Here is a 23155-nt window from a genome sequence, read left to right as displayed (position 1 = left end):
TGTTTTTTTGGTTTGTTTGTTTGTTTGTTTGTTTGTTTTTGAGGCATGGTTTAGCTTTGTCACCCAGGCTAGAGTGCTGTGAAGTCAGGCTAGTTCACAGCAACCTCAAACTCCTGAGTTCAGATCTTTTTACCTCAGCCTCCTGAGTGGCTGGGACTACAGGTGCCCGCCAGGATGCCCAATTAATTTTTCTATTTTTGGTAGAGATGAGGTTTCTTTCTTGCTCAGGCTTGTCTAGAACTTCTGAGCTCAGGGGATTCCTCCTGACTTGGCCTCCCATCATGCTAGGATTATAGGCGAGAGCCACTGTGCCTGCCCTGGAAGGTAACATCTTGGTGTGTCTTATTGCTATGTATAGGGAGAATGGATCCAGAAAGGGAGGGCAACAAACTGACAAGTTCTTGGGAAATCCTCTCTGAGGTTTCCCCAACCGCTTCCATGAATTATTGGCCTCCCTTTCCATCCCTCTGAGTGGTAGTGACCCAAGGCTTCTCAGACTCAGATGACCATATGGGTGGCCTGGGGGCCGTGGTACAAGGCTGATTTTGTAGGTCTGGGTTGGGGACCTTGGGTTCTGTGTTTCTGACAAACTTCCTGAAGGGGCTGATACTCCATAGACCACACTTTGTTTTGTTTGTTTGTTCTTTTGAGACAGAGTCTCACTATGTTACCTTGGTAGAGTGCTGTGGTGTCACAGCTCACGGTAACCTCAAACTCTTGGGCTTAAGCGATTCTCTTGCCTCAGCCTGCCAAGTAGCTGGGACTACAGGCACCTGCCACAATGCCCAGCTATTTTTTGTTGCAGTTGTCGTTGTTTAGCTGGCCTGGGCTGAGTTCGAACCTGCCAGCCTGGGTGTATGTGGCTGGCACCATAACCACTGTGCTACAGGCACCAAGTCCATAGAACATCCTTCGAATAGCAGAGTTGGGGCATCAATCACTATACTGGGTTGAATTCTGTCCCCATTCCCAAAAGATGTTCCAGTTCTAGTCCCTGTTACCTGGCTACATGTGAATGAATGCAATGCAATGTGCAGAGCACGCAGGGCCATGTGACCTAAAGCAGTGAGGGAAATTTTCTTTCTCCTATCATGCAAACTGCTGTCATTTTGACCACGTTCTGCCTTATGCCGGGTTTAATATGGGGGACAGCTCCAAATATGACCTTATTTGGAAACAGAGTCTTTGCAGATGTAATCAAGTTAAAATGAAGTTATGTTGGGTTAGAGCAGGCTGTAAACCAATGCCTGGTTCCTTATGAGAAGAGAGAACTTCAGACATACACTCAACAAGGGAGGTGCCTTCAGACAACTGGTGGGCTGAATGATGAATGCCAAGTGATGACAAAGCAGGCATTGGAGTGATGCAGCCATAAGCTAAGGAAGACCAGGGATTCCCCGCAACCACCAGAAGTGAGGAAAGGGAAGGAGGATTCCTCCCTAGAACTTTCAGAGCAAGAATAGTCCTGCCAACACTTTGAAGTTGGATTTCTAGCCCTGAGAACTGTGTGAGAGAGAGTATGTGTCTGTTGTTTTAAACCAGGGGTCCTCAAACTGCGGCCCACAGGCCACATGGGGCAGTGTGATTGTATTTGTTCCCGTTTTGTTTTTTTACTTCAAAATAAGATATGTGCAGTGTGCATAGGAATTTGTTCATAGTTTTTTTTTTTTTTTTAATTATAGTCCAGTTGAATTCAACTGGACTATATTCACTGTCAACAAGATTCAGCTATTTGTCAAGATGGAAAAGGCCAGAGTCCCTGTGATCCAGATACCAACTCCTTCAATTGTGGAGGAACACAAGTGGCCCAACACTCTTACCACTGTAAGTATCCCTCCAACGGTCTGAGGGACCATGAACTGGCCCCCTGTTTAAAAAGTTTGAGGACGCCTGTTTTAAGCCCTCAGTTGGTGGTAATTTGTCATGGCAGCCACAGGAATCAAATATCATGGTCATGATCAGAGCAGCCTGTGTGACTTTCTGAGGAAAGCCCTGGTCCTGGGCCCATCTTGGTATGTTGGGAGCTACCTGTTAGGGCAGGTCCCTGGGAGGCCTTTGATGTTAAAGCCACTATTTCCCCCTGGAAGTACAGCAGTAGCCCACTGACTGTTCTCTCTTCACCCACTCATGTCCCCTACGCCCCATTCTCCATGTGGCATGTTGGAAAACTTCTTCCAGTACCTTGCTTGTGTCTCTGCTGTTGCCATGGGAATATGCTGTGGGGCTTTGTCACTGTTCCCAGGAGGAAGAAGAAACAGAAGGTGCCTAGATCTAAATACCAGCTGGGACTGGCCTATGTCAGCCAAACCCAAGTTCACCTGAAGTCACAAAAGCCAGTTTGGCCCAGAACAGAAGTGTCCAGCTCAGCCCAGTTGAGCTGACATCAAGAGCAGAAGTGCTGCCCAGCACAGCTCAGTCAAGACCAGCCAAACTCTAGCTGATTCCAGATTCACTGTCAATAAGATTCAGCTATTTGTTGAGCTGGAAACCTATCCCTGTGGTCCAGATACCAACTCCTTCAATTGTGGAGGAGCACAAATGGCCCAACACTCTTGCCACTATAAGTATTGCTCCATCTGGCGTCTAACACCCTGAAGATCCTCATTCTGGACAGCATTCCTTGGATTATATTTATTAAATCTTCCAGGCACTGCTGTCCTCAGGATAGGTGCCCAAGTCTTGCTCCAGCCAGCAAGGCTGCCTATTCAACAGTCAGAGCAAGATGTTGTGGCACATGCCTGACATCCCAAGCTACTAGTGAGGCTGAAGAAGGAGGATTGCTTGAAATCAGGAGTTGGAGGCTGTAGTGTGCTATGATTGCTCCACCGCATTCCAATCTGGGCAGCAAAGGCCAGGAGATCCCAATTCTTAAACAAAACCAAAAACAAACAAAAAACAGTTAGCAACCCCAGTAGGTAGCAGATTAACTCCTGGAAAGTCAGGAACCCTTTCTAAGCAGCCATCTTGTATGCTCATGTTCAATGACTTCTGAATGAAGGGACAACTTTCTGTCAATTCCTTTCAATTTCATCATTGTCCTTCTTAAACGCTCATGGTGGCCTTGCCTGGAACAGAGTCTGGTCTTCAGAATTCTTGACATTAGTCAATTCCTGTTAAAAAAAAAAAAAGCTCCACTTGGGAGAATTCTGCTTCTGGAAAGATGGAGATGTACTTTCTCCTATTCCTCCTACTAAGTGCAGTTAAAGACCCTGGACATTCTATTAAAACAAACATAAGAAGACTCAGAAAGGTGGAGAGGACAACCAACTAGACAATTAGAGATCAAAGAAATGACAAGTGGTGAGTTCCACTGCTTTTCTTTTTGCCTCATTGCCTTTGAGCAGAAGGTATCAACCCAGAAATGCCAACAGGTATAGACCAAAAAAAGACCTAATAAAAGCCTGTTCTTTTTATCCAAAATACCAAGAAAGGGGCAGACTCACAAGACAGAAAAATTTTAGATGATAATTGAAAGGTTCTGGACCCAAAGATAAAAATCATTCTGAGGTGCAAGACGAAAGGAAGGTGGAGATCCAATTGGTGCAATCAAGTGGCTTTTATTCCACCTGGAGTGCAGGTGGGGTGAGATTCCTGACTAGGGAGAAATCCATTCGTGGGCTATGGTGGACAGGGATTTAAAGGGTTAGGGCAGCCAGGATTGGTCTGTCCATAGCTTACCTGGCCAGGTAGGTGGGACAAGGTTAGGGAGGCCTGGATTGGTCTGTTCACTATTTCCTGGGAGGGACATGCTTCCCAGGAAAGGGATCCTTCCTGGGTGGGTCGGTAACATGATTCTATCAGTAATGGCTCTCCACCAGACAAACACAACAGAAAAAAGTGGGTGCTCCTCCACATATGCCAGCAAAATCCAAGTGGGGAGCCTAGATTCCCACTCTTAAGAGGCTTAATGAGGCACCTCCACATCTCTGTCATGTTGGTGTCAGAGAAGGCCAGAAAGGAAGCTGGGACATTCATACCGCCAGCTGGTAATGTCAGTCACTGGTAATGGTGGTATCAGTAGAGACCCTCTGGGGAGGCTGAATTTCCAACCCTATTCAGTTCCTACTCTTCAGTGTCAACAAAAACCAAAAGGAAAATCGGGTTTTGTGTTTGTTTTTTTTTTGAGACAGTGTCTCACTCTGTTGTCCCACGCTAGAATACCACAGTGTCATAGCTCAAAGCGACATCAAACTCCATGGGCAAGTGATCCTCTTGCCTCAGCCTCCCAAGTAGCTGGGTCTATGGGCATGTGCCACCGCCTCTAGCTAGTTTTTCTATTTTTAGTAGAGATGGGGTCTTGCTGTTGCTCAGGCTGGTCTTGAGCTCCTGAGCTCAAGTGATCCACCCACGTCAGCCTCCCAGAGTGCTAGGATTACAAGCATGAGCTACCACACCAGGCCTGGTTTTGTATTTCCACCTACCAGTAACAAGGCAATGTCCTCCTTCCCTTGCTAAAGAAGTATCAGAAAAAGCCAGTTAAAACAAACAAGATCCAGAGTTTCATAACATAATGCAAAAATTTCAATGGAAAACCATTTGTCAAACGGAATGAAAAAAGACAATAAAGGGATGCTGCTATAGTCTGAATGTCTGTGCCCGCCTCCATTCATGTGTTGAAATCCTAAACCCCAAAGTGATAGTATTAGGAGGTGGGACCTTTGGGAGGTGATGAGGTCATGAGGGCAGAGCTCTCCAGATTAGGATTAGTGTTTTTTTTTTTTTTGTAGAGACAGAGTCTCACTGTACCCCGCCCTCGGGTAGAGTGCCGTGGCGTCACACAGTTCACAGCAACCTCAAACTCTTGGGCTTAAGCGATTCTCTTGCCTCAGCCTCCCAAGTAGCTGGGACTACAGGCGCCCGCCACAACGCCCGGCTATTTTTCTGTTGCAGTTTGGCTGGGGCTGGGTTTGAACCTGCCACCCTCGGCATATGGGCTGGCGCCCTACTCACTGAGCCACAGGCGCCACCCAGGATTAGTGTTTTTATTTATTTATTTATTTATTTTTTGTAGAGACAGTCTCACTTTATGGCCCTCGGTAGAGTGCCGTGGCCTCACACAGCTCACAGCAACCTTCAACTCCTGGGCTTACGATTCTCCTGCCTCAGCCTCCCAAGCAGCTGGGACTACAGGCGCGCGCCACAACGCCCGGCTATTTTTTGGTTGCAGTTTGGCCGGGGCCGGGCTTGAACCCACCACCCTTGGTATATGGGGCCGGCGCCCTACCGACCGAGCCACAGGCACCGCCCGGAGTAGTGTTTTTATAAAAGAGGACTCTCTAGTCCTTTCTGCTCTATGAAAACACAGTGAAAAGATAGCCATTTATAACTAGGAAGTGAGTCCGCACCAGATACGTTCAGGCTGGCATTCAAATCTTGGACTTTTCAGCCTCTAGAACTGTAAGAAATAAATTTTTTATTGTTTATAAGCCACCCAGTTTTTGGTATTTTGTTACAGCAGTCTGAACTGCCAAGACTAAGATGACAGAGATGTTAGAGTTATCTGACAAAGATTTTGAACTGATAAGAACATATACTACACTTGATCTTAGCCAAAGGGAGATTCTAAATAAACCATGATAAAAATTCCTCCATGAGAAATTATGAACATACTCAAAACAAATGAAAAAAATAATAAGTCTCAGGAAAGAAATAGAAAATCTTGGCAATAGGGTGGTGCCTGTGGCTCAGTGGCTAGGGTGCCAGCCTCATATACTGAGGGTGGTGGGTTTGAATCCGGCACTGGCCAAACTGCAACCAAAAAATAGCCGGGCGTTGTGGCGGGCGCCTGTAGTCCCAGCTATTTGGGAGGCTGAGGCAAGAGAATCGCCTAAGCCCAAGAGCTGGAGGTTGCTGTGAGCTGTGTGACGCCATGGCACTGTACCCAGGGCGACAGATCGAGACTGTCTCAAAGAAAAACAAAATCTTGGCAATAAAATAGAAGACGTGAAGAACCAAATGGAAACTTCAGAACTGAAAAATATAGCAAACAAAATCAAAAGTTCAGTGTTTGGGCAGAATGGAGAATACAGAGATAAGAATCAGTGAAGTGGAAGATGGAAAAATGAAAATTACAAATCTGAACAACAGAAAGAAAATAGGCTTAAAAATGAACAGAGCCCAGGGACCTGTGCTATCATAACAAAAGATCCAACAATGTTGTCACTGGAGTCTCGGAGGAGAAGAGAAAGAAGGCAGGGCTGAAAAAGTGCTCAAGGAAATGATGTTCGAAAATTCCCCAAATTTTGTAAGAGACATAAGCCTGCAGATTTAATAAGGTGAGCAAACCCTAAACAGAATAAACTCACAGAAATCCATGCTCAGTCATATCATAATTACATTTCTGAAAATTAAAGACAAAGAAAACATACTGTGAAAGCAGCCAGAGAAAGAGATCTTACTTATAAGGGAAAAATAATTAGAATAACAGATTTCTCATGAGAAACCAAGGAGTACAGCGAGAAGCAGCGAAATACTTTCCAAAAGCTGAAAGAAAGCCTGTAATCCTAGCACTCTTTTTTTTTTTTTTTTTTTTTTGTAGAGACAGAGTTTCACTTTATTGTCCTTGGTAGAGTGCTGTGGCGTCACACAGCTCACAGCAACCTCCAACTCCTGGGCTTAGGGGATTCTCCTACCTCAGCCTCCCGAGTAGCTGGGACTACAGGCGCGGCACCCGCCACAACGCCCGGCTGCTTTTTTTTTGTTGTTGTTGCAGTTTGGCTGGGGCTGGGTTTGAACCTGCCACCCTCGGCATATGGGGCTGGCGCCCTACTCACTGAGCCACAGGCGCTGCCAATCCTAGCACTCTTGGAGGCTGAGACAGGTGGATTGCTTGATTTCAGGAGTTTGAGACCAGCCTGAACAAGAGCAAGACTCTATCTATACAAAAAATAGGCCTTGTTGGCACATACTTGTTGTCCCAGCTACTTGGGAGGCTGAGGCAAGAGGATCATTTGAACCTAGGAGTTGAGGTTGCTGTGAGCTACGGTGATGATGTCAGGGGACTCTACCTAGGGCAATGAAGTGAGATTCAGTTCCCCAAAACCATAAACAAAGGCTGAAAGAAAAGAACTATTGATCCAGAATCCTATGTACTCTATAAAAAAATACGTTAGGAATGAAGGAGAAATCAAAGCGTTCTCAGATAAAGGAAAACTGTTAGAATTTGTTGTCAGCAGATCTACTCTAAAAGAATGGCAAAAAATTCTCTAAACAGGAAAAAAACAATAAAAGAAGGAAACTTGGAACATCAAGAAGAAAGAATACAATAAGCAAACATTTAGGTAAATATATTTCCAAATTATGTTTGAAAAATAATAAGAAAATAAAACAAAAAGAAGAAAATAAAAAAATAAATTATTATCATTATTATTATCATTATTTTTGAGACAGAATCTCACTCTTTCCACCCAGACTGGAATTTCCATGCCATTAGCCTTGCTCACAGCAACCTTAAATTCCTGGCTTCAAGCAATCCTCCTGCCCTGGCCTCCCAAGTAGCTGGCACCACCATAATGCCTGGCTAATTTTTCTATTTTTAGTAGAGAGGGGGTCTCGCTCTTGTTCAGGCTGGTCTCAAACTCCTGAGCTCATGTCATCCTTCCGCCTTGGCTTCCTAGAGTGGTAGGATTACAGGTGTAAGCCATCTCACCTGGTCTTTGTTTAATTGTTGAAGCAAAGGTTATACTACTGTCTATGGCTGGGCGCCAGTAGCTCAGTGTGTAGGGCACTGGCCACATACACTGGGGCTGGTAAGTTTGAGCCTGGCCCCGGCCTGCTAAACAATAATGACAACTGCAACCAGAAAATAGCCAGGCATTGTGGCGGGCACCTGTAGTCCCAGCTACTTGGGAGGCTGGGGCAAGAGAATCACTTAAACCTGAGAGTTAGAAGTTGCTGTGAGCTGTGATGCCACTGCACTCTACTGAGGGTGCCATGAGACTCTGTCTCAAAAAAAAAAGTTACACTACTGTCTGGTGTGGTTATAAGTGTATGCAGCGAAAACAATTATTATATGATAAATGTGGGAAGGTTAAAGGGAAATATTGAAGTAAGATTTCTATACTTCACTTGAGCTTGTAAAATGATGACACTAGTTGACAGTGATAAAAGTGTGTATATGGGCCAGGTGTGTTGGCTCATGTCTGTGATCCTAGCACTCTGGGAGGCTAAGGCAGGTGGATTGTCTGAACTCGGGAGTTCAAGACTAGCCTGCAAGGGAGAGACCCTGTCTCTAAAACTAGCTTGGAGTTGTGGTTGGCTCCTGTAGTCTCAGCTATGCAGGAGGCTGAGACAGGAGGATTGCTGAAGCGCAAGGATTGCTGCAAGCTATGACACCAAGGCACTCGATCCCAGAGTGACAGAGTGAGAGACTCTGTCTCCAAAAAAAAAGGTGTGTATACATATATATATGAATGATATTTAGAGCAAACACTAAAAAAGCTATGCAAAGAGATATGTTCAAAAGAGTATAGATAAATCAAAGTGGAATTGTAAAAAACGTTCACAGGAAGGCAGAAAAAGAAACTAAAAATGAAAATCAGAGAACAGGGCGGCGCCTGTGGCTCAGTGAGTAGGGCGCCAGTCCCATATGCCGAGGGTGGCGGGTTCAAACCCAGCCCCGGCAAACCGCAACCAGAAAATAGCCGGGCGTTGTGGCGGGCGCCTGTAGTCCCAGCTGCTGGGGAGGCAGAGGCAAGAGAATCGCGTAAGCCCAAAAGTTAAGAGGTTGCTGTGAGCTGTGTGACGCCACGGCACTCTACCCGAGGGCGGTACAGTGAGACTCTGTCTCTACAAAAAAAAAAAAAGAAAATCAGAGAACAAATAGTAAGCAAAAAAATGAAATGGCAAGCTTAAGCAATAGCAGACCAATAATTACCTCAATATACCAAGGGAAAGACAGAGATTGGTGAGTGAATTAAAAATATGACCAGCCACACACAGTGGCTGGTGCCTGTAATCCCAGTACTTTGTGGGGCTGAAGTGGGATTACTTGAGGCCAAGAGTTCGAGACCAGACTAAACAACATAATGAAACCCTGTCTCTACACAAAATAAAAGTGATTAGCCAAGCGTGGTGGCTCATGCCTACAGTCCCAGCTACTCTGGAGGCTGAGGCAGGAGGATTTCTTGAGCCTAGGAGTATGACTCTCTTAAGGAAAAAAAATGATGTAAAACCATAAAACTCTTAGAAAAAACATAGGGAAAAGTTTCATGACATTGAATTTTGCTGTGTTTTCTTGGATATGACACCAAGAGCATGGGCAATAGAAGACAACTAGAAAGTTTGACTTCATCAAAATTAAAGTTTTATACATCAAAGGGCAGTATCAACAGGAAAAATAGGCAACCCATGGAATTAGAAAATATTTGTAAATCATGTATCTGATGATACCGGAATTTCGCTCTTCAGTAGGTTCTTGGTCTCGGTGATTCGAAGAATGAATCCGCTGACCACAGATCAGTGGTAAGACAAAATTTATTTACAGAAAAGAATATAGAAACACCAAAGCTCCTGGAAGGGAGAGAAAAGCACTCTCTTTGTCTGTTTCGCTGACTCTGGGCTTTGTCTAGGGGTATATATAGTCACACCAGGCCCTCTGTAGGTGTCTGGGACAGCATTGCCTGGGACATGTCTGGGATGTGAATGAATGACTACAATCCCTTTCATTTTCAGGCCTAGGAAATTTGCATGAAATTGACCAGGCCTAGGAAATGGGGGTTCCCTATTTAGCCCTAAGTGCAGAATAGGGAAACTTAAGGTGCTGGTGTCTCTCCAGCAGTTGCCTGCCCCCTCCGGCTACTGGAGCCTCCTGTGGGGCGCCCCTGCTTATCCTCCAGCCTGGTGGTCCCTCTTCTCGCTGCCACCACACCAACACCACCAAGGCAGAGGCAAACGGTTAGCCCCCCACCCCCAGCTCTATCAAGCTGGCTAGGGTGCCACGTGTCCTGTATCAATAAGGGACTAATATCTAGAATATACATGTATAATGTATATTATACTACTAAACTACTAAAACTCAACAAAAAAAACCAAACAACTTCATTAAAAAATGGACAAAGGGAACTGAATAGACATTTCTGCAAAGAAAATATACTAATGGCCAATGAACGTGAAAAAATGTTTAATATAATATCATTAAATATTAGGAAAATGCAAATCAAAACTATAATATGATACTGCTTCATGGCCGTTAAGATGGCCATTATACACAAACTTACACATAGAGAGAAAACAAGTGTTGGTGAGGAAGTGGAGAAATTGAAACCCTTGTACATTGCTGGCAGAAATGTAAAAAGGCACAGATGCTGTGCAACACAGTATGGTGGAAAGATAGAATTATGTTTAATTTTTTTAAAGTCGGGCTGCGGCCCTTTTTTATTTTATTTTGGCCGGGGCTAGGTTTGAACCCACCACCTCCGGCATATGGGACCGGCGCCCTACTCCTTGAGCCACAGGCGCCGCCCTATGTTTAATTTTTTAAATAAACAGACTCATTCATTTAACAAGCGACTCTGCAAGTTAATTTCCTGGAATACACCAGAAGAATTGAAAGCAGGGAAATCAACAAATACTTGTTTAATCAATGTTCATGACAGCATTACCATGATAGCCAAAAGATGGAAACATTCAAAATTTTCACCTGATGGATCAATGGCAAACAAGATGTATTATTTGGCTTTACAAGGAAATTATATTCTGATGCATGGATGAACCTTGAAGATAGTATACTAAGGGAGATAAACCAGACACAAAAGGTGAAATATTTTAAGAATGCACTTATATGAGGTAACTAGAACAGTCAGATTCATAGAGAAAATAGTCTTGCACACATTTTTGGTAATCTTCCTCACTGTTGAAGTATTACTAATTCTGACTTGACAAATGAGAAGAAACCCCCAGGAGATGTTTATTAAAATCACTGTAGATTTTCAAGAAAAATGTTTTGGCAGACCCCTTTCTGTTCTTGCAAGAATTTGGAAAATCACAACCTATGAGTTGGCATGCATGGACATGTTGCACGATTTGAAAAATAAGCAGTTAGTACACAAAAAGCTCTAAGAACATGTTTTGCAGATACTAAGTCTTAGTAAATATGTATTGGCTTCTTTTGTTATTTTTACCCTTTTTGGGGGGGTGAATTATGACATTCCACTGCCTATGTTTTTTGACCACAAAATAGCACAGGCAAAAACAATCCTCAATGGGAAAGTTGCTAAAAGTTGAGTTTTTGTAGCTTGTTATATAGTAAGGTTGTGGGGGTCAAGTCAGATAAAGTACTTAAAGCCCCTAAAAACTATTATTGTTAAATGGTAGATAGGTGATAATAGCATAGTGATTAAGAAAAAGCATTTGGTTCCCCCCTTCGACATTTACTAACTGCACTGGAATTTAGGCAAGTCAATTAATGTTATCACAGCTACTTCATTTATAAGATAAGGATAGTGTCCACTCTCATGTAATGAGAATTAAAAACGTTCCTTCATGTAAAGAATTTAGACTTCGCGTAAGCTCAAGAGTTAAGAGGTTGCTGTGAGCCATGTAACGCCACGGCACTCTACCCGAGGGCGGTACAGTGAGACTCTGTCTCTACAAAAAAAAAAAAAAGAATTTAGACTTATGTCTGCTACAGCGCAAGCACTAAATTATCATTTAGTTGCTAAGAATCATTACAAAGAGACCACAACAAACACACGCAATTGTATTTGCATGGTAGATGGCTGGGACAATTCTTTAAGGACAGAGAAGAAACCGTTACGCTGCTTCAGGGAAGGGGAATGAGAGGGAGGAGGATTTTTTTTTTTCTGAGATAGTCTTAAGTCGCCTTGGGTAGAGTGCTGTGGCGTCATCACAACTCTAAGCAACCTCAAACTTTCGAGCTCAAGAGATCTTCTTGTCTCAGCCTCTCAAGTAGCTGGAACTCTTGCGTTCGAGCAATCCACCCGCCTGGACCTCCTAAAGTGCTAGGATTAGAAGCATGAGCCACCGTGCCGGCCAGGAATGAGGTGCTGGGTGGAAAAGAAAACTTTTCACTGCACATAAAGATCCGTTTAATTAAAAAATAGGTAATTCAATCATACCAAGACGACATTAAAATACAAAAAATTTACATAAAATTTTTGTTCCCAATACATCCTCTACTCACAGTCCTACATACGTACTTTTATTTTTTCGTGCATATTCTGCAAATTTGAATACAGCGTTCCCTACTGTTTTTTCTTTTTTTTTTTTGCAGTTTTTGGCTGGGGCTGGGTTTGAACCCGCCACCTCCGGTATATGGGGCCGGCTCCCTACTCCTTTGAGCCACAGGCGCCGCCCCACTGTTCCCTACTTTTACACGACAGCTGCAATCTCTCTACATTCTTCCGCACCTGGCTATTTACACATACCTTTTCATATAAAATAAACACAAAGCACAGGCTAATAGCCCTACTGCCCCGCCCCGCCTCCCTCAGGCCCACGTGCACCGAGGGCCTCCTTCGCGGGTTGTTTCCGTCAATGCCTGTCTGAGGCCCTGGACGAAAGCCCCGCCCACTCCATCCCCTTCCCCTGCTCCTGGACGCGAGCCTCGAGAAGGACGCTGCCGCAGGCACCGCGACGGACAGCCCGCCAATTGGCGCGCCGCGGTTCTCGGAGGACCCCAGCGACGGCGGTAGCGTAGGGCCGAGTGGACGCGGCGGCAGCGGCCCTTGCGATAGTCTAGCTGGTCGTCTCCCGAACGCGTCCCGAACGCGTTTCTCTGGCTGCTGCCGCGTTGGCTTACTGTGGTGCAGCCGGCGCCATGTCTGTGAGCGAGATCTTCGTGGAGCTGCAGGGGTTTTTGGCTGCCGAGCAGGATATCCGAGAGGCGAGCCCCCTCCCTCCCCATCCCCTTTCCCTTTCCTTGCCTGGCTGGGCCACATCGCCTAGCCTTTCTCCGTCGCTCAGTCTCGGGCGGTGGGGACGCCTTCGAGGGTGGGTTGCTTCCCCTTTAGTTTCAGGTTAGGGTACCTGCTCGCCCCCACCCCAGAGTCTGTTGCTCTGTCTTGATTCTCAGTGTTCGTTTGATTATCCGTTTCCGTCTTTTCAGCATTTCTGGAATGGCCGGTTCACTAGAGTTTCAGACACCGCTCGTTTCGTGTATTTGCTGGTGTTTTGTAAGCAGACGTGACCCCTTCCTGCTTAAAACTCTGTTATGGCTTTTTATCCCACATAGAATAAAAATCCATTCTGTGGCCACCAGGGTCTCTTTCTCCATCCTCATTTTATACTGTCTCTCTTTGTGTATTGTGTTACTTTGCTGGTCTTTCGTTCCTTAGTGCCGCAGATAGTTTTCTCTCTCAGGACTCTTGCATGTACTGTTTGCTTTTCCTGGAATAGGCTTCTTTTCCTTCTTTTCCTGGGTACCTCATATTCACCCTCTTGATCTCAATCTAAATTCGAAATGATCTCTTTTGGGTCATATTTTCTAGTAGCATGTTAACTTTTCTGTGTGGGATGATTATTTAAAAACAGTCTGAGTCCCCCATTATATACTAAACTGCCAGAGGGAAGGGAATGTTTGTTTGGATCCTCAGTATTTACATAGTGTCCAGCACATAAATGTGCTCAGTGAATATAGTGGGGAAAAAAAACAACAAAATAACTTAGGTTGTATTTAACTCTGCATTTTACAGTGTCCCAGTTGGATGTGCAGGGGGGTTGGTTGGTTATTATTCTGGCCACCTGAGGATTCTCAGGTTTTTTAGTGACTTTTTTTTTTTTAAAGAAACTCTTTTTTATTTTTATTTATTTTAGAGACAGTCTCATTTTGTTGCCCTCGGTAGAGTGCTGTGGTGTCACAGCTTACAACAACCTCCAGCTTTTGGGCTCAGGCGATTCTCTTGCCTCAGCCTCCCAAGTAGCTGGGACTACAGGCGCCTGCCACAACGCCCAGCTATTTTTTGTTGCAGTTTGGATGGGGCTGGGTTTGAACCCACCACCCTCGGTATATGGGGCTAGCACCCTACTCACTGAGCCACAGGCGCCACCCTTTTTAAGTGACTTTTTAAAGAGTCTAGGGGAAATGGAAAAGTCAGGATTCATACGTGGTTATTTTTTGTGTAAATTTAGTCTTTGTGAAGATTATTAGTGTTTTATGCTATTTACTGTGTTTGCTATAGAATCTGTGATAATAATTATGTTGAGTTTATCTGATTTTGATTTTTAATTCTCTCTAGGAAATCCGAAAAGTTGTACAGAGTTTAGAACAAACAGCTCGTGAGATTTTAACTCTACTGCAAGGAGTCCATCAGGGTGCTGGGTTTCAGGACAGTAAGTTCTTTGTTTTGATTTTGAAGATTTTTTTTTTTTAAATCCAATTTATCAGTCTTTTATTTAAGAGGGTTAATCTCCATTCAGAAGACATTTTATTATGAAAAATGTCCAACGTGCTTTATGGTGAGTAAAATTGAAGAATCATGTGGTTTAAATAGGGTTGACTCTATTATGATGGAATTCTGATGATGATAATTATAGTTATTTAATAACTCTTGTATGTTTAGCAATTTTTATTTGGCCCTTTTGTGTGTGTGTGTGCGTATTTGAATTCAACCTTTTTGAGACTGAATACCTTTTAATATACATTTGTGTATATGAGGTGAGCAGTATAAAATGTTCTCAAATTAATGTGTTTCAGTCAGCCCCCTTGAATGAAAGTTATATATGTCAAGATAGCTTATTTATTTTGAGATAGAGTTTCATTTTGTTGCCCTTAGTAGAGTGAGGTGGTGTCATAGCTCACAACAATTTCCAACTCTTGGGCTTAAGAGCAGTTCTCTTGCCTCAGCCTCCCAAGTAGCTGGGACTATAGGCGCCTGCCACAACATCCGACTGTTTTGTTGTTGTAGTTGTCATTGTTGTTTGCAGGCCCGGACCAGGTTCGAAACTGGCAACTCCCGTGTATGTGACTGGTGCCCTAGCTGCTGAGCTACAGGCGCCGAGCTGAAATATATTTTTAGTTAGAGAATGATATAATAATATAATTTATAGGTGTTAGAGGCAAGCCATTTTTCTCCATGATAATGGAATTGGTCAACCTGATTGTGAAAAGTGATAAAGGCTGTTTTTGTCCAAACATGGGAGCTAGAAGCAGTCCAATTTTAGGCATTGTCTTAGGACTAAATAGAAATAGCAGTTGGTGTACAGCCTTTTAAGGATCAGGTTGTTTATGACAACTCACCAATTACTTGTGTGTTTCCTAACAGACTCCCTTTTGCTTGTTTTTCTTTTCCACTTTTTAGGAAAACTAAAGATATTTTGAGAGCCAGGTTAAAAAGTGGAGATGTGTACATTTAGCTGTGTGATTAAAATTTAAAAAGCTAATTAACTTCTAGATAGACTACATAGATTATTAAGCAAGAACTATACTTGAAATTTTGTTAAGTTTATTGTTGTTACATTTGATTATCTTTTGTGACCAGTTCCAAAGAGGTGTTTGAAAGCTCGAGAACATTTTGGTACAGTAAAAACGCATCTAACATCTTTGAAGACCAAGTTCCCTGCTGAACAGTATTACAGGTTTGTAAGAAATGTAGCATTATTTTATAATGTTAACTAAAAAAAAGCATATAGGTGGCGCCTGTGGCTCAAAGGAGTAGGGCTCTGGCCCCATAAACCGGAGGTGGCGGGTTCAAACCCATCCCCGGCCAAAAACTGCAAAAAAAAAAAAAAAAAAAAAATTGGTGTGTATTGAGTGATTGCTTACAACAAGGTAAACATTTCTCTATATACATGATATGTATTGAGTGATTGCTTACAACTAGGGAAACATTTCTCTACATAGAAGAAATAACAAATAACAAAAAGAAAAAAGAACCAAACTGATAATGGTGGTCATAAAATAAGCGATTTTATCTTTTGCTTTTACTTTGAAAATTTTCTTGAAAGTGAATTACTTTAATGGTGAAAAAAATAATTAAAAAGAACATTTGTTATGCAGATCAAAATTGAGAATATCTATTTGCTATATTCAAATTTCTTACGAAATCGGATGAACCATAGTTATGCTATTAAGGTTATGGATTAGGTGACAGTGAATGGGGATATATGGAGTTGAGTTTTACTTCAGAGCTTGAATTTCACTAATAAGTGACATATTTAGCTAATATTTTATGTTATATCTCATTGAATCTACAACATCATTAATTTTAAGATACATTATTATGTTTCAGTAGGGAGGAAAAATTTTGCCGTCATAATCGTGAAATGTGGATTGTAAAATGTATCCTGATTTCATAGATGTTAAATGGAGAAAGATTGCATCTGAGTGTTGATAAACTATTATTTAAGAATCAAGAATTTCTGCTTTTATTTTCTTACTGAAAAAGACTTTTTTTTTTTTTTTTTTGTAGAGACTTAGAGTCTCTCTTTATTGCCCTGCCCTTGGTAGAGTGCCGTGGTGTCACATAGCTCACAGCAAACTCCAACCCCTGGGCTTAGGCAATTCTCTTGCCTCAGCCGCCTGAGGAGCTGGGACTACAGGCACCTGCCACAATGCCTGGCTATTTTTTTGTTGCAGTTTGGCCGGGTCCCGGTTTGAACCTGCCACCCTTGGTATATGGGGCTGGTGCCCTACCCACTGAGGCACAGGTGCTGCCCTAAAAAAGACATTCTTTAAGACACATGTGTGGGCAGTACTTAGCTGGTGTAGATAGTATAAACTTACAAGAAGATTCTTTTTTTTTTTTTTTTGTAGAGACAGAGTCTCACTTTTTGGCCCTCCGTAGAGTGCCGTGGCCTCACACAGCTCACAGCAACCTCCAACTCCTGGGCTTAAGCGATTCTCTTGCCTCAGCCTCCTGAGTAGCTGGGACTACAGGTGCCCGCCACAATGCCCGGCTATTTTTTGGTTGCAGTTTGGCCGGGGCCGGGTTTGAACCCGCCACCCTTGGTATATGGGGCCGGCGCCCTACTCACTGAGCCACAGGCGCCGCCCTACAAGAAGATTCTTTAAGGCCGGAGTTGGCAAACTACTGGTGGTCAGCTGCCAATGGGAGCTCAGAGTTGCTTTTAATGTTTTCAAGGGTTGAAAACAAAAGAAAAACACACAGATAAGAATATATAATAGACAGAAAGTGGCCTATAAAGACTAAAATATGTACTACCTTACCCTTTACAGAGCAAACTCCCTGACCCGTGCTTTAAAGTAACATAATAAAGCCCAGAGAAGTAGAACTGGTAGGGTCTTTAAAGACCATCTACTCTGGAGGCCACACAGGCTGCCCTCTGGTTGGATTTGACCCTCTAGGTTTTGTTTGGCCTTATTTAGAGAAATATTTTTGAATTTGTTGCCACATTTGCAAAGCAGGGGACATAGCATAGAATTTCCTATTTTTTCAGGCTTCTAGCTCAGTATTCCAAGGTTTTAAGTCAGTTTGTTTAGTGCAAATGGTAATTTTGAGAATCAGGATTTTCTTGGTATTTTATACTCAGATCAAAATGTAGGAACAAGTTAGATATTGTGGCTCATGGACAGTTGCAGTTGTTATCAGTCCAGTGGCAACTTTTAATTTTTCTTGGAGTCGTATCATTGTCTTCACTGATTAAACTTCTAAAGCATATTCTCCGTATCTTGCATAATCTTTAATTGTAAATTTTCATATTCATCAAAATTAGATCATACTTCTTATTGATTAAACTTACAGTAAATAAATATTGTATATTTGAACTTGTAAAATTTATACCAAATCCATCTGATATATATGAATGTCATATTGCCCTTGCATGTTCTATGTGTTTTGGCTTCACAAAGATTTTATATTAAAAGGATTTCTAAACTGCTTGAATTTAACTATAGTAAACCCATCTTTCTCAAGGTCCCTAACTTTGAAACTTAAAACATGTTCACTTTCTTGCAGATTTCATGAACACTGGAGGTTTGTGTTGCAGCGCTTGGTCTTCTTGGCAGCATTTGTTGTGTATTTGGAAACAGAAACACTAGTGACTCGAGAAGCAGTTACAGAAATTCTTGGCAGTAAGTGTTTTCATTGGTGAGATCCGTAACATCAGGCATGATAGCTTAGTTTTTGGTGGAAATGGCTCTTGCTTGTACTTTTTGTTTATTAAAACAAATAAGAACTAACTAGAAAACCAGTTATAGTCATCCCTCAGTATCCAGGAAGGATTGGTTCTAGCAAAACCAAAATTAGGATGCTCAAGTCCCTTATATAAAATAACGTATTTGCATATAATATGCATATCCTCCTATATACTTTAAATAGTCTTTAGATCACTTATAATATTTAATGTAAATATTACATAAAAGGTGTTATACTATATTGTTTAGAAAAGATTGTATTATTCCTTCTTTTCCCCAGTATTTTTGATAATGTTAAGTTATCAGGGAGGGCCAGTTATACTTAGAAACACAAACACTATTGGCTATTTCTTTTAGGATTTAAAATTTAATTAAAAAAAAATTTCAAGTTCACAGAAGAGATGTTAGAATAGTATAGTGAATACCTGTTTATACCCTACTTAGATTGAACACGTGTTAATATTTTGCCGTATCTGCTTAGTCTTCTCATTGTGTGTGTGTCTGTGTGAATTATTTGAAAGTTAGGTGGATATATAAAGATTTCTCCCTTAATTGCTTTAGTATGTACCTTTTAACAAAAAGGATGTTCACTGACAGAACCATTCTTAGTGGTATTACTTTTTGTGAGAATAGAAGGAAAAATTGGATTTTCCTTAAGAGATTGGAAATTGCATAGTGAGGTGTAGTTTGCCAAGTGCGTGAACACATTCAGAAGCCAATTTTTAAAAGATTACTCCTTTCTTCACTTACAGAGAAATTATGTATATGTATATAGATATATATTTATATTCTTAACCTTGAATTTCACATTATGACTTTGATGTTTTTAGTTGAGCCAGATCGGGAGAAAGGATTTCATTTGGATGTAGAAGATTACCTCTCAGGAGTTCTAATTCTTGCTAGTGAACTGGTAAGCTTAGTAATTTGCTTGTTCCTTTTCTGATATTTCCACTTTGCTGTCAGTTTTTCAAATGGGTACCAAAATTTAAGAAGGCTTAATTCTTTTCTAAGCTAACTGCCTGCAACCAGGTAGTCATTGACTATACACTGTATTTGTTACAATTTGGTAAGTATCAAAGAAATGCCAGTCAAAATGATGAAGTAAGTGTGCATACTTACAAGTGTGTGTGTGTGTTTTTCTTTTTTTTTTTTTTTTTTTTTTGAGACAGTATTACTCTGTCACCTGGGCTACTCATGGCAACCTCAGACTTCCAGGCTCAAGTGATCCTTGTGCCTCAACCTCTGGAATAGCTGGAACTGCAGAAGCCTGCCACAACACCTGGCTTATTTTTCTACTTTTAGTGGACACAGGGTGTCACTCTTGCCTAGGCTAGTCTTGACCTCCTGAGCTCAAGCAGTCCTCTCACCTCAGCCTTCCATAGTGCTAGGATTACAAGTGTGAGCCACTACATCTGGCCTATTTTTTTTTTGAGATGGGATCTTTGCTGTGTTGCCTCGGCTCATCTTAAATTCCTGTGCTCAAGTGATCCTCCTGCTTAGCTGAGACTATAGGTGTACCTTGCTTAGTGTGAATGTGTGAATTTTTTTTTTTTGAGACAGAGCCTCAAGCTTTTGCCCTGGGTAGAGTGCCATGGAATCACAGCTCACAGCAACCTCTAACTCCTGGGCTTAAGTAATTCTGCCTCTACCTCCCAAGTAGCAGGGACTACAGGCGCCTGCCACAACGCCCGGCTATTTTTTGTTTGCAGCTGTCACTGTTTGGCGGGTGGGGGCTGGATTTGAACCTGCCAGCTCAGGTGTATGTGGCTTGTGCCTTAGCTGCTTGAGCCACAGGGGCTGAGCCATTTTTTTTTTTTTTTTAAATAGATTCATGATCTTGCATTGTCACCCATGTTGGACCTTGTACATGATCCTTGGATCACTGCTCCAAGTGATCCTTCTATCTTAGCATTCAGAATAGCTGGGACTGCTGGCATGTACTACCACACTCGCCAGTTTTTCTTTTGTAGAACTTGGGTCTTGCTATGTAGCCTAGGCTGGTCTTAAATTCCTGACCTAAAGTGATCCTTCTATCTTGGCCTTCTAGTGGGATTATAGGAGTGAGCCACTGATCCAATGTGTGAAGTTTTGAAAGATGATAGTATCTCTTTTAGAGGAATGTGGCCGGGTACAGTAGCTCACACTTGTAATCCTAGCACTCTGGGAGGCTGAGGCAGGTGGATTGTCTGAGCTCACAAGTTTGAGATGAGCCTGAGCAGGAGCGAGATTCCGCCTCTAAAAATAACTGGGTGTGTGGCAGGTGCCTAGTCCCAGCTACTCAGGAGGCTAAGGCAAGAGGATTGCTTGAGCTCAAGATTTTGAGGTTGTTATGAGCTATGACTTCATGGCACTTTACCAAGGGTAACAAAGCGAGACTCTGTCTTAAGAAAAAAAAAAAGAGTAATGCATGTGTTCCTGGTAACTTGCAATTAATCTAATCATTTTGGAGACCAGTTTACTGTATAACTATAGAAGTTATCCTGTATCCACTTAATCTCCTGGGAAATTTTCCTCTTAAAATTTAAAGAAGCGTCTGGGCATTTTGGCTCATGCCTGTAATCTTAGCACTCTGGGAGGCTGAGGCAGAAAGATCCCTTGAGCTCAGGAGTTTGAGACCAGCCTGAGCTAGAGTGAGACCCCATCTCTAATAATAGCCAGGTGTTGTGGCAGGCTCCTGTAGTCCCTGCTATTCAGGAGGCTGAGGCAGGAGGATCTCTTGAACTCAGGAATTTGAGGTTGCTCTGAGCCAGGGAACTCTAGCCTGGGCAACAGAGTGAGACACTGGCATAAAAATTTTTTTTTTTTTTTTTTAACTCCCCAGTTTCCCACTTCTGCTGGTGGAGTGTTTTGAAACCTCTTCTGGGAGGAAAATAGAAAGCTGTGTTTTCTTTTTCTTTTTTTCCGTTTTTGGCTGTGCCTGGGTTTGAACCCACCACCTCCGGTATATGGGGCCAGCGCCCTACTCCGTTGACCCACAGGTGCCACCCTGCTGTGTTTTCTTTAAGACCTTTATACTGCTCTAGGGAAATGCAGTCCCCTGGAAGAGGAAGAGCTTTCATGTTTGTATAAACTCACCACAAAAAACATTTTTTTTTTAAAGAAGAATAAAAGCTGTCAACAGAAGAGTTGAGTGGTTGTGACAAGACTCTGCAGCCTACAGAGGAGAAAATTTTACTGATTTTGGGTGATTATAGTTGCAGCTCAATAGATGACTATTGACTAGTGACTCTAGAAATGCAGTCACTTGGCCTAGATTTGAAGAGGTACCTGACTGCTGTGATTACACTTTGTACATTAGTAGATGAGCTATAAAGTTGACACTTGCATAATTTAACACACTATTGCATAATAACCAGTTTAAGAAATTAACAGAAATTTTTGGAGCTGTTACATTATTTGGCAGAAATTGTCTCATTTTTATTGGGCTGCTTTTCAGGAGAACGTCCTGTTTTGTCTGTGCTTACATGTATCCTGAGATAGAACATGAGGATAGCTAGTTATGCCTGAGGAAGGCATGCCACAGACGACCCACACTGTCACGTACCCCTGTCTCTCTCTCTTTGTGTAGTCGAGGCTATCCGTTAACAGTGTGACTGCTGGAGACTACTCTCGGCCTCTCCACATCTCCACCTTCATCAATGAGCTGGATTCCGGTTTCCGCCTTCTCAACCTGAAAAATGACTCCCTCAGGAAGCGCTATGACGGATTGAAGTATGACGTGAAGAAAGTAGAAGAGGTGGTCTATGATCTCTCCATTCGGGGCTTCAATAAGGAGACGGCAGCGGCTTGCGTTGAAAAATAGGAGGCTCTCCCTGGTCCTGGCCTTGCTGACCTCAACGGTTGCCAGGAAGGGGTGAGCACAGAGTGCCTCTTACGGTAGTTAGGATGCCCAGTTGCTAAACAGTGCGCTTTATTTTCTTAACCAGTTGTGTGGTGTGAATATCAGAATTGAAACACTTTTGGAGGGAATAAAAAAAAGTAGCCTTTACATGACAGAATTTTTTTCATTGTTTCAGTGAATTTGCTCTGTAATTCAGTGTAGTTCAGTTCTGTCAAAACATGTAAATGTCAGTCTCTTGGTAAAGTCCTTTTCTTGCTTACTCTGACTGTGGATGTACTGATTGAGGAGTTTATCGTCTCGTTTGTGGTTCTTCTAGATATGATGCTTTACATTTCCTATATCCAAGTTAGCCATCCATACCCAGGTGTAGCCTGGATGCAGTATAAAAATAGGTAATTAAAAAGGATGGTCATCAAGCAAGGAAAACTTATTTTATATATTTTCCCTTCTTTGTTTTAAGCCTTGCGAGTAAATCAGATGTTGAATTTTTTTTGGCCAAGGGAGTAGATAGTCCAGGTTTTTTCTCACTGCCATCGAAACAGGAAAGTTTAAAATGCAAAGTCAGGTTCAACAGATTATTTTGCAAAGTTTTGTATTAAGGGAGTTAGTAACACCATATCGTTTTGTTACGGTGCCAGATAGGGAGTAGGGCTTAGAGTTTTCAAACACCTCTGTGTTCTGATGTTGCCTTATCATTATGGTGTTGTAGCAAGTAAAAATTGAAAAAATGCGTTCACACACATCTTGAACTCACAAGTCCTGTGATATTTTCCTAAACTATACTGTTTGGTCTAGATGTATAACCCACATAATAAACAAAACCCTGACTACTATGTTAGAGAAGAATATTGTGCTTTGCCTGGAAGAAAGAGAAAACCTTGAATTTAAAAAATTGGTTTGATTTGGTAATGTTTTCTAGAGTAAGAAATTTCAGGATGGTGGCTATCCTAATAGGTTTTAAATTTACACTTTGGTGGCAAGTCATATAAATCTTAATGGCATCCTCCCTCCCGTTTTTAGATGGTACTAAGAATATTTGCCAGGTAACTCTTGATATTGAATTGAAATTATTAAAATGGTGACTTAATCCATAGTTATTTGATACCCACTGAAAGGAAAGTGCTAGTGTTTCCAGAATAATATGAAGTTTTTTTTTTTTTTTTTGCCGGGGTTGGGTTTGAACCCACCACCTCCAGGATATGGGGCCAGTGCCCTACTCCTCTGAGCCACAGGCGCTGCCCAACAATATGAAGTTTTTAAAA

The 23155-nt window shown here is 42.3% G+C and overlaps 1 protein-coding gene across 1 annotated transcript; it reads left to right on the top strand.

Moving 5' to 3' along the window:
- Positions 1-12553: 12553 nt before the first annotated feature.
- On the top strand, positions 12554-22319 carry TSN (translin). The gene is made up of 6 exons (XM_053597548.1): positions 12554-12844; positions 14196-14289; positions 15438-15534; positions 17874-17989; positions 18883-18962; positions 21621-22319. The coding sequence occupies exons 1-6, from the start codon at positions 12779-12781 to the stop codon at positions 21852-21854; spliced, it is 687 nt and encodes a 228-aa protein (XP_053453523.1). The 5' UTR covers positions 12554-12778; the 3' UTR covers positions 21855-22319.
- Positions 22320-23155: the final 836 nt, after the last annotated feature.

Source organism: Nycticebus coucang, chromosome 7, assembly GCF_027406575.1.
Source record: "Nycticebus coucang isolate mNycCou1 chromosome 7, mNycCou1.pri, whole genome shotgun sequence".
NCBI classification, from domain to species: Eukaryota; Metazoa; Chordata; class Mammalia; order Primates; family Lorisidae; genus Nycticebus; species Nycticebus coucang.
This window is presented reverse-complemented; position numbering and strand designations above follow the sequence as displayed.

Excerpts from the sequence above, each read along its gene's own strand:
- TSN (XM_053597548.1), top strand. The coding sequence starts at position 12,779 with ATGTCTGTGAGCGAGATCTTCGTGGAGCTGCAGGGGTTTTTGGCTGCC. Across the intron at positions 12,845-14,195 it reads CCGAGCAGGATATCCGAGAG|GAAATCCGAAAAGTTGTACA; the intron begins GCGAGCCCCCTC and ends AATTCTCTCTAG. Across the intron at positions 15,535-17,873 it reads CCTGCTGAACAGTATTACAG|ATTTCATGAACACTGGAGGT; the intron begins GTTTGTAAGAAA and ends ACTTTCTTGCAG.